The sequence below is a fragment of the Populus euphratica genome, unplaced genomic scaffold (assembly GCF_000495115.2).
Source record: "Populus euphratica unplaced genomic scaffold, PopEup_1.0 scaffold30.1, whole genome shotgun sequence".
Classification (NCBI taxonomy): domain Eukaryota; kingdom Viridiplantae; phylum Streptophyta; class Magnoliopsida; order Malpighiales; family Salicaceae; genus Populus; species Populus euphratica.
The window spans coordinates 1,158,284-1,175,110 of NW_011499869.1; the positions used below are offsets into that span (position 1 = coordinate 1,158,284).

At 35.9% G+C, this 16,827-nt stretch overlaps 2 protein-coding genes and 1 long non-coding RNA gene across 5 annotated transcripts; 2 read left to right on the forward strand and 1 right to left on the reverse strand.

The window, feature by feature from the left end:
* Positions 1 to 774: 774 nt before the first annotated feature.
* On the forward strand, positions 775 to 7,478 carry LOC105126855 (ARM REPEAT PROTEIN INTERACTING WITH ABF2-like). The gene is made up of 19 exons (XM_011027867.1): positions 775 to 1,183; positions 1,313 to 1,470; positions 2,034 to 2,206; positions 2,304 to 2,424; positions 2,508 to 2,582; positions 2,676 to 2,770; positions 2,883 to 2,958; positions 3,071 to 3,178; positions 3,697 to 3,825; positions 3,937 to 4,005; positions 4,176 to 4,235; positions 4,376 to 4,499; positions 4,607 to 4,746; positions 5,292 to 5,355; positions 5,483 to 5,562; positions 5,928 to 5,992; positions 6,073 to 6,190; positions 6,283 to 6,407; positions 6,761 to 7,478. The coding sequence occupies exons 1-19, from the start codon at positions 934 to 936 to the stop codon at positions 6,843 to 6,845; spliced, it is 2,115 nt and encodes a 704-aa protein (XP_011026169.1). The 5' UTR covers positions 775 to 933; the 3' UTR covers positions 6,846 to 7,478.
* A 247-nt stretch (positions 7,479 to 7,725) lies between these two features.
* Positions 7,726 to 10,957, forward strand: LOC105126857 (uncharacterized). 2 transcript variants are annotated; one of them, XR_842504.1, is made up of 4 exons: positions 7,726 to 8,144; positions 8,212 to 8,353; positions 8,470 to 8,577; positions 9,873 to 10,957. It is a non-coding gene; the product is annotated as an uncharacterized LOC105126857 (long non-coding RNA). The 2 variants fall into 2 exon arrangements; XR_842503.1 differs by having other exon boundaries at positions 7,727 to 8,353.
* A 110-nt stretch (positions 10,958 to 11,067) lies between these two features.
* LOC105126856 (cyclin-P3-1) lies at positions 11,068 to 13,697 on the reverse strand. Of its 2 annotated transcripts, none has more exons than XM_011027870.1 (3): positions 13,295 to 13,697; positions 11,963 to 12,365; positions 11,068 to 11,677 (listed from the first exon to the last, which is right to left on the reverse strand). In XM_011027870.1, exons 2-3 carry the CDS (start codon positions 12,361 to 12,363, stop codon positions 11,419 to 11,421), a joined length of 660 nt encoding a protein of 219 aa, XP_011026172.1. In that variant the 5' UTR covers positions 12,364 to 12,365; positions 13,295 to 13,697; the 3' UTR covers positions 11,068 to 11,418. The 2 variants fall into 2 exon arrangements, with proteins under 2 accessions (XP_011026172.1, XP_011026170.1); XM_011027868.1 differs by having other exon boundaries at positions 11,090 to 11,677; positions 11,963 to 12,375; positions 13,295 to 13,692.
* Between the last annotated feature and the right edge of the window lie 3,130 nt (positions 13,698 to 16,827).

Below are 16,827 nucleotides of genomic sequence, written 5' to 3' on the forward strand. Positions count from 1 at the left end.
AATATATAAATTAATGCTAATAATAATAATAATAATAATAAGCAGCGGTGTGGGAGGTAGTTTACCAGTACAGCTAGCATAACGTGATCCCTGTAGCATAACACAATCTTTTTAATCCTTCCCTGATGTGATCTGTGATTTTTATGGGCTGTTTTACGTGGGACACCACTTTTTTGGATTTGTGGGCCTGGGCTGGGTTTTGTTGAATACTGCCTTTTCTTCTCGGTCTGGACTGCTGATAAAAATAAAAGATTTTTTTTTTAAAAAAAGAGAGGATTTCACTCGTTATAAAAATAAAAGAGTTTTTTATTTTTAAATCCACCTTCATATTTATTTAATAATTAAAAGGCTCTATGTTTTTAATTTTCAGACAATGATTAGAAAATGTGAATGCCACTATCAATTACACGCATTACCTTTTAAGTTTCCCGTTAAAAAACAAGAACCTTTAACCTTTTTTTATCAAATAAAAAATATATAAATTCAAAAAAATAATTATCTATATAACTTTCAGACAGAAAAACAAAAACTGACAGAAGAGCGGCATTTTCTTCTCTTTTCAACGTAATTGTTTTAATGGATCGAAAAGTTTATGGAATAGAAGTTAGGTCCACCAATCCAGAGCCCACTTACCGGCCACCTTGCTATAGCACAACGGCGCGCGAAATAAATATTTCAATTCTAAAAAGTCAAAGGGCGGGAACCGCAATTCAACCCTTGTCCATTTTCAACAATCTAAATCTTTGGCGGGCCTTCTCCGGATTACACTTCAGCAAATAAAATAAAATAAAATAAACAAACGGGATTATTTTTTAACCGATCCCCAGCCCCTTTTTTCATCTCTTCAACGAAATCACAGAACCCAAACTCGCATTGCCTTTCTATAACCCCCAAACCGCCCTCTCCTCCCCCAGTCACCGTCCAATTTTCTTTATGGATCGCCGGACGATCTCCACGAGAAAAGGCTCGAAGCGAAAGTTGGAGCAAGATTTCGAACTCGAAAATCAAGATCGCCACAAGATTCCGGCCACCGACACTGCCGCCGGCCACGAGAGTCACCAGAAACTAACGCGTCATATTCAAACGCAGGTTGATATCCTCAATTCTTCCTTCTCTTCTCTTGAAGCAGATCGCGCCGCGGCCAGGCGCGCCACTAGCGTCCTCTCTCAATTTGCCAAAACAGGTACTTCCTGTCCTTTCTCTCTCAGCTTTTCGATATTTTTTTATAAAAATAATTGTTTAATCTAGTGAATTACTATTTCTTTTTTCCTTTGTAATTTGAAACTTTCTTTCTTTCTTTGCCGTTTTTAAGAGGAACTCGTGGATACGATGGTGGATTGTGGCGCGGTGCCCGCGTTGGTGATGCACCTTCAAGCGCCACCGCCTACGAGAGGGGAAAATGGTCCAAAACTGTACGAGCATGAAGTCGAGAAAGGAAGTGCTCTGGCTCTTGGACTTCTTGCTGTAAAAGTAAGCAAATGTCAATTGTTAATTTGATTTATCATCCTAATCTAGCAATTTATTTTACTGTTAAACGTTTTCTTATTCTTGGTTTTGGATTGTTTAATGCCTCATGATCATATCAAGGATCTCCGAGCTTGCTGTTTAGCATTGATGCATTAATCAATACATGAAATATGACAGTATAATTTATTGTGCATGCTCTGCGCTCTTTTGTTGATTTGTTATAGTTTTTGTACTTCCGGGCAGAAAACTTGCAAATACGTTTTGAGTGTTAAAATTTGAAGTTTGGGTGCGTGTTTTCTTTGTTCTTTTCGTTGCTTTACATGTATATCATCAACTTTTTTCCATGACTGTATTTGTCTTGACAGGTCTGCGCTTATAATTAGGCCAACACCTCTTGTATATAGCAATTATAGCTAATCATATTTTCTTTTTTGTTTTTAATTTATATCAACTTTATTCTGCTAGACCATGATTACATATACAAGTCTTCTACAAGCTGTATGGAAATGTTATCCTTTCTTTACCTTGATCCTGATTTTATAATTTTCCTACGTGCTGTTCATTAGCCGGAGCATCAACAACTAATAGTAGATGCTGGAGCTCTGACCCATCTCGTGAAATTGTTGAAGAGACATAAGAGTGTTGATAACTCCCGAACAGTCAACGGTGTTGTTAGGAAAGCAGCTGATGCAATCACTAACCTTGCTCATGAGAATAGTGGCATCAAAACACGTGTCAGGTTTGCTTATGCACATCTTTTTCCTTTTTTTGTTTTTTTTTCCAAGTCTGGTTTCAGTTATCACCCACATCCATGACATCTTTGATTATGTGTTTAGGATTGAAGGTGCCATCCCCTATCTTGTTGAATTGCTTGAACATGCTGATGCTAAGGTACAGAGAGCAGCTGCAGGTGCCTTGCGGACCCTTGCATTTAAAAATGACGAGAACAAAAATCAGGTAGAGGGAATTATTGCATTCTCCATCCATATGGTATTATTTTGTTATAAGTTCAATAGCTGACATGAAGAGTGGATTTACAGATTGTAGAATGTAATGCTCTACCCACTCTTGTAATAATGCTTGGATCCGAGAATACTGCTATACATTATGAAGCGGTTAATTCTCAACTCAACTTCTTTAGTTGAATTTGCTTTCTGTGGACTGTATAGTTCTTTGTACTAGCTGACTGTGCAAGAGTTTGCTGTCAGGTTGGTGTGATTGGAAATTTGGTTCACTCGTCCCCACACATAAAGAAAGCAGTTCTTCTTGCTGGAGCTTTACAACCTGTAATTGGATTGCTAAGGTATTGCTGGCTTTCACATTGTTGCCTGTTCTTGATCAGTCACCCTTTTCACATTACAATTGTCTTCTGCAAGATGCTCATGGATATCCTTCTCAATTTATATATTGTACAGCTCTCCTTGTTCAGAAAGCCAAAGAGAAGCAGCTTTGTTATTGGGTCAATTTGCAGCAGCTGATTCAGATTGCAAGGTAGGCTGAATACCATTCATATTTTAAGGCCAAAAGCTTTTGCTCTTGTGTGTGTATTTGTGTGTTTGATACATATTCCTTTTAAGCATTAACTAGAAAAAGGTTTGTGCAGGTGCACATTGCTCAGAGAGGAGCTGTCAAGCCATTAATTGATATGCTTGAGTCCTCAGATATGCAGCTCAAAGAAATGGCAGCCTTTGCACTTGGGAGGTTGGCTCAGGTTATTATTTCTTTGATTCTATTGTGAAGCTATGCTTTATTTAAAGCATGCATACATGTATATCTTGGTGTCTGTTGAGCATGGTGTGTGTGCATGTCTGCATGTGTGTTTGTATTGACTGCAGAAAAAAACAGCTCTGAGCATCAAACTGGTGAATGCACTCATTTGTTCTGCTTTTAATTTCTGAAGAAAGGGATATCTGGACTTTTTTGACAATTCTATTCTTTTTGATTGCTTAAATCTATCTTGGCTTTGTGCAAACTACTCTGCACAAATAGGCATTTTGTTTTATAATCTGATCTTCAATGCATCTCTGTAGTCCCTAGGTGAAAGCAGGAAGTCTGGAAGTAAAAGTCTTAGCACCCTAATGAACTATAAGACAAACTTTTGCCTACATGGAATGATAACTAGTTGTATATGGTTAAGTATTGTACACTATGCACTATGGTTTGCAAGGTTATTTGCCTTTTGGGGCTTCTAAAAACATCTTCTCTATTACCTTCCCCCCTTAATCTCAGGAAACACACAACCAAGCTGGAATTGCACATAATGGTGGTATCGTTCCATTACTTAGGCTTCTTGATTCCAAAAGTGGACCTCTTCAACACAATGCTGCTTTTACCCTATATGGTCTTGTGGATAATGAGGTATGATAAGTTTGTTTCTTCATGGTTTAAAGAATATTCCTCAGCACTGTTAGTCCCTACTTCCTCAACCAACGCTGGAATCTACTGAAAATTACTTGGATTCTTCTGTAGGATAATGTTGCAGATCTTATCAAGGTTGGGGGTTTTCAGAAACTCCAATATGGAGAATTCATTGTCCAAGTATGTTTCATAGAGTTACATCTGATCTGCTTAGGTTAATTTTTTTTTGTGCTCAGATGGAATAACTTCTCACACTGATGGAGTTGGTAGATTATCACTATCTTCCCAGTCTTGTGCATTTCATTGCAGTATTCCTGTCCAGCTCATTGTTATAATGTGATACTTTTCAGCAAACAAAGGATTGTGTTGCGAAAACAATACGAAGGCTAGAGGAGAAGATTCATGGACGGGTAAGTTTTCATGCATATAATTGATATTTTGGGTCTTGAATTTTAAATTTGTCTATCTCGCCAGATATGTCAACTCAGAAACAAGCTCTGAATGCAATTTGTTATCAACAGTATACTGATTATTATGGTTTTCTGAACAGGTATTGAACCATCTCTTATATTTGATGCGGGTTGCTGAAAGGAATATTCAGAGACGAGTTGCTCTGGCTCTTGCTCATCTTTGTGCTCCTGATGACAGAAAAGTAGTTTTTCTTGAAAAAAATGGTAAAACTTCTTGATCTGCCAAAAATTGGGGTCTTTCTATGTGTAATGGTTATATTCATACAGTGCTGAGTTTCTTAATGGTTTGTTTCTAAATATGTGTCATACAGGTTTAGACTTGTTGTTGGGGCTTTTGGAGTCTGGAAGCGTGAAGCTGCAATGTGATGGCTCGGTAGCATTATACAGGCTGGCTACCCAAGCCAGCTCAGTATCTCTTGTGGATTCAGCTCCTCTATCTCCAACCCCGCAGGTGGAACTCCTTTTCATGCTGATTCCTTTCCACATGTATAATCTTAGTTTTTTGTCCTTCCCTAATTTTTTTTTAAGGAATAAGGCCATACAGGGCACGGATGTGTTTGAACTTTGAATTGGACAATTATTTTTAATCAAACGTTAGTGTCTAGAAAATGAACTCTGTGATTGTTGCTTGTTCAGTGTTTACTTTAGGATGTGACTCATGGTCTGCCATGTTTGAAATGTTTAACCAGCAGAATGTTCATTTCCAACAACAGATTGTGGTCGACCTTTCATTATTTTTCATTTTATAGATTGTTGTTTTGACTTGCAATGTCATTTCCTATTCTCTTCTCCTTGAGATGTCTTCTTCCACTTTATGTTACTCTTTTGATCCAATGATTTCAGAAACATTTTTTTAATCTTTGTGAGCAATTGTTGATTTTTTATCATTTAGTTTAAGAGTTATTAGCTCTGCTCTTTTAGTACATTGTTAAGCCCATATTTTGAGGTAATAAACAACAACAGAAAAATAATTTTTTACTTGTTATTTTTGCTTAGGTTTATTTGGGTGAGCAATACGTCAACAATCCTACATTGTCTGATGTTACATTCTTAGTCGAAGGTATGAAATTTTTTTCATGTGCAGTCTGTTTATGTGTGATAAGATGTCCTTTTATGTCATGATAAATCATGGTAGTATGTTTATGGATTTCTGCTAGCATTAATGAATGTAATTTTGCTGTTGTTAGGAAAGCGGTTCTATGCTCACCGAATTTGTCTCCTTGCTTCTTCGGATGCTTTCCGTGCGATGTTTGATGGGGGCTACAGGGTGAGTATCAGCTTATTTAAGAATTTTATCAGCTTATTTAAGAACTTTCTTTTGGCTTTTAATTACACAATAGCTTTGTTCCTCAATCATTTCGCCTTGTCCACCTAGGCATGCACTATTCACAGTAATTCAACGGTCAATATTATCTCTGAGAGTTCATAATTCATCTGGTTTCCTTACACAAGCATTCATTATTATTGAGGAGCTGCTCAATTTGTTAGGGACAGTCGTTAGGCTGATTAAACTGACCTATGCAATGTTTTCCACTTTTGCAATAAGTTATTATGAGCCGGCTGTAAAGAATTTTGTCGGAGAAGATGGTAATGGATGTTTGATTTACTTATATAAGGACACAACAATTGCAGGAAAGGAATGCAAAAGACGTGGAGATTCCGAATATTAGATGGGATGTTTTTGAATTAATGATGAGGTGAGTCCTGCACTTCCCTTTTTAAATTTTGAAGGAAGCGCTTGTTGGAATTCTGATAGCTTGGTTGTGCACACTTTTAGGTTCATATATACAGGATCAGTGGAAATCAATATAGATCTTGCTCAGGATCTCCTTAGAGCTGCTGACCAATATCTTTTGGATGGTCTCAAGCGTCTGTGTGAATGTAACATTGCACAGGTTAACTGATAAATTATGTCAATGTTTGCTTTGAATAAAAATTATTATCACATGAAAAGTGGTCTGACGAATTCTTATTGTCATCACACAAGGATATTTCTGTGGATAATGTCTCTCTCATGTACGAGTTGTCCGAGGGCTTCAATGCTATGTCATTAAGGGAATCATGCATTCTATTCATATTGGAGCAATTTGACAAATTATGTACCAAGCCATGGTATGTAGTCTTCTCAATGCATTTATCTACTCCATAAAATTCATTAGAAGATTCTATCATTTGGGAATTGGGACTTTGCATGGTGTCAAAGTCTGAGCCAGAAGTTGTGGTTGTTTTTATTGGCTGGGCAAGCAAATGGCAACAACTATTGTTAAAGCATATCCAAGAACAAAGGCTCTGTTTTCTGTTTACACTGCTTTAAAATGCATATTTTGATATTTGAAAGTATCTTTTGAGCATACATTTCAGTTTTCCCTTGATAATAATGCCATCATTTTCAAAAGGTTACGAGCCAATAATTCTCATTTAAATTGGGTTTTGAAGATTGCAAGTTTGATCTTGAAAATACGCAGGTCATCTCATTTGATCCAGCGTATTATGCCTGATATACGCCATTACTTTGAGAAAGCGCTTAGCAAGCCTACCAAACTAACTTGAGGCAACTGTAAATTGATTTGGCCCGGGTTTGATATTTCAACTAACCATTAAGATGGAAGGCAGAGCGTTCAGAAATCTTCAAGTTGTCGAGCTAATATGGGGGTATCCAGCTACAGTCTTCTTTGCACAAGCAGTTGGTGAAGTCCCCTGTTTATGCAAATGCCACTTTTGTTCTATATTTTTCTTCATTCATTCATCCATCTTGAAGCAATCGATGGTTTGGGTGCCCAATCATGCTGCAACACGTACATCATTTGTCGGACTAATTCAGTAGTGAAGCAGGATGCTTATGGATTACCCGATATGTGTTCATGGGAGCATGCATTTGCAATTATTTTCCTTGAAAGGAATCGTTTTTCACTCCTTACTGTTGAGAATTGAGATGGAGGAGTCATTTTCTTACTGAACTGCTGGGAATCGAAACGGCTACTTATTTGTACGGATTTTCCACCACTGTTACAAAAAAGACCAGGAAATTTTAGTTTGTAGGATGGTCTGATGGATCACCATTGTGTGTTTGTGCAGGAGAGATGGATGGTCGTGATTGATTTACTTATCACGTATACACCATTTGTCAAGGAAGTGATATGATTAAAGGAATTTAATCAAGACAATATTAGATTATAACTCCCTAATTAAATCCGAAGTAGAATTTATTGTTCCCTTTTTCAATAAAGCATTCCCATTTTAATAGTTTTTTTTTTGTGGGTTTTTTTAGACCATACAAGCTAATTTTGGTTTTAAATTAGGTTTTATAATTTTTATGGTTTGTTTTTTATAAAATTATCTATTGTTTAAAATAATTCAAATAATTTTAAAAATATAATTTACTTAATAGGCTGAATCATATTGCATTAATCTTTATATATTTTATTTTTTTTATTCTAGAAATTGAATATTTTCTTTATATTAAAAGAATTGATCTCATCCGCATGCTAGTGTCATCTTAAATTAATTACTCTCTCGAAGAAGAAAGGTTGTGGGCCTTCGAGCTGCCCTTGCACAGCTACCCCATGCTCATCACGGCCCGTTTCGTATTTTAGATTAAGAACCTGGACCTGTCATGAAAAGAAAAGGCCCAATCAATATTTCATCCCAGTAAAAGAAAAGAAAAGAAAAACCAAGGGGGAAGCCACCAAAAGGGAGGCTTGGGTGTAGAGGTCCTGGGAGTCTGGGACTGTGGTTACCAATCCAGCAGTGAGGTGTAAGAAACCATTGCTTCACTTTTATCATCATCTCCTCCAACTGCGGCAACACTTGCAACTTCAGTTTCTCTCTTCTCCGCCTCCTACCATCCAGGCAACTATTTCTTAAATTCTCCTCTTTTCTTCTTGCTTGCTTGCTTTAATTATACCAAAATTTGCAGATTGTCGGTGGAAAAAAAGACTCCAAGTTGGCAACGAAGTGGAAATTGCAATTTTAATGGTGTATATGTCGGAGGAGAGGCTGATTGGATTGATTTTGAAACTGATCTTTACCATTGGACCGAAGCACTGCGTCCTGTTCAGGTTCTCTCTTTACGACGAAGGTTTCCATTTCTTTCTTTTTTAAAACAAATTATTGTTTATATTAGTAACAAGTAGTAAGTAAATGAATGTTGTAAGTAAATGGGAGTGGTGTCCAGGTCATATTGCAAGAACGGAAAAAGAACTCAGAGGGCAACTCAAGATTATGGATGTTGTCATTGAAGTTCGAGATGCCAGAATTCCCTTTGTCCACCAGCCATCCACAGGTTAGGTTAACTGCGTATACAAGTTAATGCTGTAATACAAAACAAAGTTTAAAGTCATTTCTCTTTCTTTTCTATGTTTTTCTTCAAATATGCTGTGTTTGCTGGGTCCAATCCAAGGTGATTCAAATTATGTATTTGGCTTATGGGTTTCTGATGCGTGCTACAATATTTACTTGTGTATTTTATACTTGTCGGAAGTTATTCGAGTAGTATGATTATCGACACCTTTTATGGTAGTAGAATTTATTATCACTGGAGATAGTTTTATTCAATGCCCTCTGTTGCTTTTGATGCTTAAGACTCCCTTCAATGCTCCGATAAGAAACTGCTTTGGGACAGTATAATAGTTCGTGGCTCTTTTTTTTTTTTCCCTTTTATTTTGTCTTTCTTCTTTGTGTACGTGAGTAGATGGACTTGTGGCTTGAAAGTAGGAAAAGGCTGGTTTTGAATAGAAGATATGATATCCAAGGCAGACCGGAATGCTTGGGCTACTTATTTTGCAAAGTCAGGGATTTAACAATTTCACACTTTCTCTTTAAATTACTTGTATTTATATTTATATTTTATTTAACTTGGGTTTATTCTGCTAGGTGTTTTTTTGAAAGTCTATTTTTTTATACTGATTCATGTCTCCAGTGATGGGTCAATCAAATTAATTCAAGTTGATTTAATTTTTTTTTTAATTTTAATTTTTTTTAATTTTATTATTTTGTATTGAATTATTTGACCTTAAATTTTTTTTATTTTTTTACTTCTCTTTGTGTTTCATTTATTTTGAAAGCATGTTGGTCAAGTTAATCCGAGTGAGCTTGTATTTTCATCCATAATGTTTTTTTTATTGAACTTGGGCTTTTTTGGTTAGGCTCTTATTTTGAAGTTTATTTTTTTATTTCAATCTCATGTAGCGTATGGTAAGTTAGTCGAGATAACTTAAGTTGATTTAAAAAAATTTTTCTTGATTTTTCTTTTTAAATTTCATCATTTTGTATTAAATTATTTGTCTTTAAGTGTTTTTTTACTTTTTTTGCTATTTGATTATTTTGAAAGTAAATTATTAAAGTTAACTTGGGTTAGATTAAGATTTTTTAATGTTTTTTTATTGAATTTTTTTACTTGGTCATTTATATGCGTAGTTACTGAAAACAAGTCCGCAGAGCAATTGCACTTTGGATCGTAAATAATATTGAAATAAAGCAACGCATTTTTTGATTTGCCAGTTGCCAAGGCAAGAAATTGGACATTCCATTACATAAACACCCCAAATTGATTTTGTGACTGTTGATTTTTTAATGCAGATTTTTTGAAAAGCCTCCAGTTCACTTGTTCAATGGGGGACAGCCATTAAGCAGCTTTTCGCATCTTGCATGATTTTCGAAAAGGGAAGTTCGGTTGGGTAGCCCTGGAGAGGCCTCCCAGGTGATGGTAATGGTTAGGCTTGGTAGCTTTGTTTTTAATATCAACTGATACTTTCAGCCTATGGCCAATGCCTGGAGAGTGCCGAAAAGTGGCATGAACAGAAGTCGGATATTGATCTTGACTGTAAAATGTAAACCCCTTCGGCGGAAATCAAATAGCACAGCTCAGAATATTTGGCAAAGATAAAAACTGGAGGTGTCTAGAAAAGGAAAAATATCCTGCCTTTGATGTAATCTACTGGGTTATGTCTATTCTTAGAAATTGGCGTCTGCAAGAGAACTTGCTACGTAAACCCTTTTGCAACAGTTGAGCATCAAAATTAGAAACAGCAGGGCCTGTAAATCACAACCTGATTAAAAGGCTTACCAAGTAGCTCCCAAAACGCAGCAGTAGTTTGTAATAATTTCTAGTTTTTGGATTTCCAATCTAAAAAGGTCATTTGCTCGAGCTTGACCACATGCCAGTTAATGCAATTGCATCTCTGTTTACATTTCTACGTGTTTTTCATTAACTGATTTGCATTCTCCGGTTGAAAAGTTGAGAGGCTGCTCCGGGAGCCTTGATGGTGGGCTGATGACACGGTGCTCACCATTTTCCGAGGCAGGCTAGCTGACATGCTGCTGCTTCAGGGTCTGCAGCTTGGTGCTCCAGGTAAATAAAGAAAAATCCCCCAAGCATAGTTGGGGGCCTCGAGCTTCATGATACAGGTGATGTTTTGATCTTCACGTTGCGAATCACAATTATTTTTCTGATAAAGCTGGCAAAAAGAAATTGCTATGCTCAAAGCTAACCCCAAACCTAATGTTAACAAACCATCCAACCTCATCAAGATAAAAAATCACAGGATTCAGCAACTATTCATCTCATTCTAGCTTTCCTATATAGTAAAATAAAATCCAGCATTCTAAATAAGCAAAGGAAAGAAACATTACAAACCAAACATGCGGACATGAAATTGCTCTCTTAAAAAACAAAAGAAGAAGCATACATAGAAATGGCACCAGTGATGATTGCTTCCAATGCAATGTTGCATTTAGTTATACCGGGAGCCAATTCAACCACAAAGGAGAAACGTTTTCGTCAGGTCTGGCAGTAATTAATTGAAACACAGCAACTCATACAATCAATCTTTAAATCGCTTAACCTGTACATTAAAAATTCTGCAGGCAAGGTGCCTGCAAACTCTCGAGGAACAATAACAATGGGAACCAAAGGCCATCAAAAAGAAATCATAAAGCCCAACGTAGAAAACATGGGACAACTTTCACGAGGTAATGACGATACGAAGATGAGCAAGCAAGAATGCTATCTCTCCAATAATCAATCAAAGCACCTACATCTAAATTCAATTTCCAGAATTTCTGACTTGACCGTGTTCAAACAAACGTGGGATTACAAATGATACATTGGCATGGTTTGGTTACTTCATCTTGCAATCGTGGAAGCACAGGTGGTTGAATCATCTTTGCTTGACCAACTTTCTTTGATTCTACATGCTTGGATTGGCCGTTCAATCTGAAGCCCATCAGAAGATTCTTTGTCCAACCGATAACAATATTTTCCAAATGTATTGACATTTACTTGAAGTCTGAAATCTATACCAAACAAAAACTTCATTTCCAACCTGTTCAATTCTTCTTTGCTTACCCCTCCAACTCTGGCATAGTACGCATTGTTAAAGAATCTGCAAAAGCACAAGGAACATCAGGTTTAAGAGTCCAGAGCGATAAAATATGCAAAAAAGAAAACCAATTCACATATAATGATGTTTGCCAGATGAACTAACAGATTTAATACCAGGTTACCTTAGAGATGTAAGCATATATAATCAATTTCGTGCAGAAATGTCATGCGTGCAATATCTGACTCAAAGTAATACTTGTGTGCTTATTTTAACTCAGCAGGATCAATACATACTGTTGGAATTTTAGCTAACAGAAATAAACTACTTTAGGGAATTGGAACTTACGCATCATCTACGAACTTTGCTGCTATCATTACACTTGTAATCAGGAGCCGGTGAACATTACGGGAGGTTAAATGAATATCTGTTTGCTGGAGAAATCTATCCACGTACACGTGTGCAACAACAAAGCAGGAAGGGCTGCAGGCAGAGTACTTGAAGATGCGATCAACATATTGCTGAATGCTTACAGGAGGTGGTCTTAAACCATGAAATATTGTAACAACATCTTTGATCTGTGCTTTCTCCATTAGAATTTCGTTTTTCTGAACAGACCTCTCTAGAAGTGAAGAAAGAAGCACTAAAACCCTAGGAACTTTGAAAACTCCTTTTCTGGATTCCTTAAGGCCCAAAGTTTGGTATATTTCCGAGTCTGCACTTCCAGTATCAGGTGAAAGAGCTTCCATATCTGAAATCAGCTGCATTGAATTAAAACCCATAAGTTCGCTATCACTAGAAGTACCAAATGCATCAAACTTAACAAATTTTCTTTTTCAGGATAATTTCTATAGCTTTTCTAAGAGCCTAATATGTCATTTTATCTTCTAAGGAAGCCGATATGGAATGATAGAAACAAAGGGAAAGAACAATAAGATGAAGGAACTGATAAGATCTCTTTCATTCTGTCATGCAGAGTAAGGGCATCAGCTCAACTTTAAATTTTTCAGGAATTAGTAGTAGAAAAACAAAATTAAACTCTAGCATCCTATGCGCTCATTTTTCTCTCGATTCTTCTCTCCACAACCAAACAACATAAGATGCTGATCATTCATTAGCGTCTCTCCTTCGTACTACTTTTCGATCAGAGGGAGGGAACATAAATGCAGGTCCAGAAATCTACACACTACAAGACAAACATTTTTAGACAGCAAAATCAACTGCCAGAATAAACATTAGCGGAATTCAAAAGCTCATCCAGTCAATTTCAATCCAATTTCCACTTATTATGGACTGCAATTGCTGGTAAAAACACATAGCAAACTGATTAGCTAGCATTAAAAAAAAATCCCAATTTTTACACACTGACTTGTGACCATAATTAATGGTCGGATTAAAGCCAGATAAATACTCACTTCATTAACCAAGTCCAGATCTCAAGGACCCACTTTGTTTTTTTCCCAGATATGGAATATTAACACTACTTTTGGTGGTAAAGTAAAAAACTTTGAACCTAATACCTTGATTTAAGTAGTTAATCAGAATGAAACGTTACAGTTGACAGATAAACTTGAGCACTGTTAGCCGGATCAAATAAAGCACAGAGAAGACAAAATTCAAGTATTTATCAAGTACCCAGTTCAGTAAAAAAAAAAAAATTACAAGAAACTGAAAGCTTACAGAATTCTTGAGGAGATGTTTCTCTTTGACGAAGTAGATACACTGAACACAGAAGAGAGAGAGAGAGAGTGCTGTGAATCTTGATTCATCAAATTTGACAATTGACTCTCTTTCTCTCTGCCATATCTCTCTCCCTTGAACTGAAAAGAGAAAAACAGAGAGAGAGAGAGAGAGATTGGTTTTTCTTTTTTAAGATGTTAAGTGTTCTTTACAAGTACGGCTCCCTCTTTTCTCTCTCGTCACATGGAAGAGGGGAAGTAGCTCTCACTCTGTGCAAAAACTTTAAATGGACGATAGTGTCGGTAGGGTGGTGCTATCTACCAATGATTTGCTGTAATATTGAATGGAAGTGAGTCGCCATTGTTAAGATGGGTAAAGGCTTGCCAGATAAAAGCTCTTCTTGGATTCTTTGCCCCTCTGATCTGGTTTGGGGCGGGGACCCACTTTAATAAGCCTTTTCTTTTCTCATCTTTTTTCTAAAAAAAGTAATTGTTGGTATTTTTCCTGAAACATTAATGTTTTTCAAGAATGATTCTTTTATATTCTAATTATTTTATGCTGATAAAAAAATGTTGGGAATTTGAAGAAGTGTCAGTTTGTTTTTGCTTGGAAAAAAATATTGAATTAATAGTTTTTTAGTTTTTTTTTACAATTTTAATAGGCTAAGGTTAAAAATAATAAAAATTATTTTAATATATTTTTAAATAAAAATATTATGAAACATGATATTAAACATGGACTAAAAGAAAAATTATAGTTAAAATTTAAAATATTTGAAATTGAAAAATTATCCCGTGATGATGATTTTAATTCTAGATTCGAGGAAGATAGTTCAATTTCCATGTATTTTAATATTATAACATTGTAATTAATGGATTTACTTTCAATCTCCTCGTTATATGTTCGAATATGAAGGGATACACTATAAAAAATCAAACAATTATTACCATATAAAAATAATAATAAAATATTATTTTAGTATATTTTAAAATAAAAAATATTTTTAAAAATAATTATTTTTATTCATGCTTTAAAAACAGCATACAATCATCACGAGGGTGATATTTGTCAACTCCGCGTCTTTTCTGCCGAATACTGTCTAGTTCTTTCTCTCTCCCCTCCCCGTTTCTTTTTTTAATTTTCAAAAAACGGGAGCTTGTTTGTTTATTAAATCACGGCGCAAGATAAGCCACCGCCACTTCCTCCCTTACCGCGATAATCATTGGGAGTCAGAACTTGACCTTCTTATCCATCAATTATTTAGTTTTAATAATGGTGGGAATCCTCTAATCCCACTATTAATTAACCCCTCTTCGTGGTGGTGTACATTATTTAAATTATTTTTAATTAAAAATATATTAAAATAATATTTTTTATTTACATATTAGAACATTTAAATACATTTCATTTTAAGTTAAAAATATCTTAAAAATCTTATTGTAATAAATTCGTACATGGCAGAGAAATTAGAAGATTTGTCACTAAGATGTTCACTTCGAACATCTTCCAAAATCCAGGTAGACAATCCATATGCTTGAAGGTTGCGTGGGAAGTAGAAAAATAGTGGAGACCTAATAGGATTTTTTTTTTTTTTCCTGTGGGTTTGCCCAGGATCTATATTTCTAAGAGAGAAAACTGACAAGATCTATCTAAACGGACGAGGTGTATCCAATTAGACTCATGCCCGGTGTTCGGCATTATTACTACCACGACCACCATTATTCACGGCAGTATACTTGGACCAAAATACCACCGGTGAAAGCAGAGTCACGAGTCAAATTCTTGATCGGTCTCCGCTTTCAGGATCACCTCATTTCTCCATAACAAGACGCAAAATGCTCTTCCACCTGACAGGATCAACGCAAGCTAGAGGGGCCACAAATTCTTCATGAAAAAAAAAACAGAGAGAGAGAGAGAGATCAGGTGTGAATTGGGCTGCAGCTATCCCGCGGCGGCATCATTTCTTGACGTATCAGAGATTTTCTCAGGCTTAAATTTTGATTTTACCAGGTGCCATAAGTCGCCTTGTAAGTATACGCTCGTTCCTTTCATGTGTTGAATTTTAACGCCTTCCTTGTCTTTGTCCTGAACTAGTCTGATTTGAATAATGAGAAGCATGCCATACACCCAGGACGGGGAATATAATTGTTGGAATGTCCAAGTCACCCACCTGGCAAATTCATCCAGCCTCGGTGGTCTCTATATATAATACCACCAGACAACAGTGTTCACAGCTGGCAAAGTGTCGGTTCCGACATTCACATTGATCTTAAACAAACCTTTGAATTATGGAAAATGTATGCACCAGCTACCTCCAAACCAGCAATCCAACATGCTTAAAAATGCACTGGTCCCATGCCCACGCGTCGAACAGTTGAAAGGGTAATTTCTCTGGCACAGGATCCAGATTTTGGTCTCGAAGGGCTAGAGGGTGATCATTTGTCCATGGAGATCCAATGTTTTCTCTTACGAATCACTTAGATTGAGTTTGTTTTGTAGTTCAATTGTGTTTTTTTTTAAAAAAAAAATACGATTTTTTTAAATAAAAAATATTTTAAAATTCAATAGTAATCTCGAACATGCTTGCTCTAGGAATGTGAGGATGAGGTAATTGATTTTACAGAAAATATCACATTTTATCTTTCATCATGGTTGATTAAAAAAACAAAACTAAACGTTATGGATACTTTCAACTATAGACCGCACCTTCATCCACCCATATTCTAGGTATAAAAATCTTCAAATTTAATGTGTCTTGCTCACCCCAACGCAGACGTTGTCTCGTGCCATCTACAATTTATTTGTGTGGTCTACTGCAATGGATTGATTTTTGAAGATAAATTAACCAAGCTTGAATTTATCTTGGATGAAGATGTGCAAACGACGAGCAAGGCGTTGCCCTTTAAAATATGAAGTTGTTCACTTTACAAGAGCCCATTCAACAACGAGTAATCTACTTCATATGAGCCCAAATACTTGGAGGCTGAACATTAGCAGGGCTAACAGCCCGTTAAGAGAAACAGGCTCGACTGCTCAAGCCTGGCAGCTACAGCATGGTGTCCACTAGCCTTGTTTCGTCTTATTAAAAAAAATTAAAATTTTATAAAATACTTTTAAAAAATAAAAACATTTTTATTTTTTTATTTTTACTTTAAATTAATATTTTTTTGTGTTTTTAAATTATTTTGATGAACTAATATTAAAAATAATTTTAAAAAATAAAAATATTATTTTAATAATTTTCTAAATAAAAAACAATTTTAAAAAAATTATAACCACACTTCTGAGGCAAAAACGCTATATTATCAGATTCCAGCAGCTCGGATTGCATCAAGAAACACGAGAATAGTTGTCGTTTTGAGTGAGGGGGTTTCCTCTCCATTCAGATTAACATGAGCATTTTAAACCATGAATTTCAGGCCATCTTATAGAAGGTGTCTTAGATTTTGAACCATTGCAAGTACAAAAATAAAAAAACTAAATGGCCAGACAAAATCACAGTAGCAGCATTATAGTGCATTATATAACTGTCA

Bases quoted from the DNA above. Each gene is read 5' to 3' on its own strand.
- LOC105126855 (XM_011027867.1), top strand. From the start codon at position 934: ATGGATCGCCGGACGATCTCCACGAGAAAAGGCTCGAAGCGAAAGTTG. The intron at 1,184-1,312 runs GTACTTCCTGTC...GCCGTTTTTAAG, and splicing joins CTCTCAATTTGCCAAAACAG to AGGAACTCGTGGATACGATG. The intron at 4,747-5,291 runs GTGGAACTCCTT...ATTTTTGCTTAG, and splicing joins CTCTATCTCCAACCCCGCAG to GTTTATTTGGGTGAGCAATA.
- LOC105126856 (XM_011027870.1), bottom strand. From the start codon at position 12,363: ATGGAAGCTCTTTCACCTGATACTGGAAGTGCAGACTCGGAAATATAC. The intron at 11,678-11,962 runs GTAAGTTCCAAT...GTGCTTTTGCAG, and splicing joins GCAAAGTTCGTAGATGATGC to ATTCTTTAACAATGCGTACT.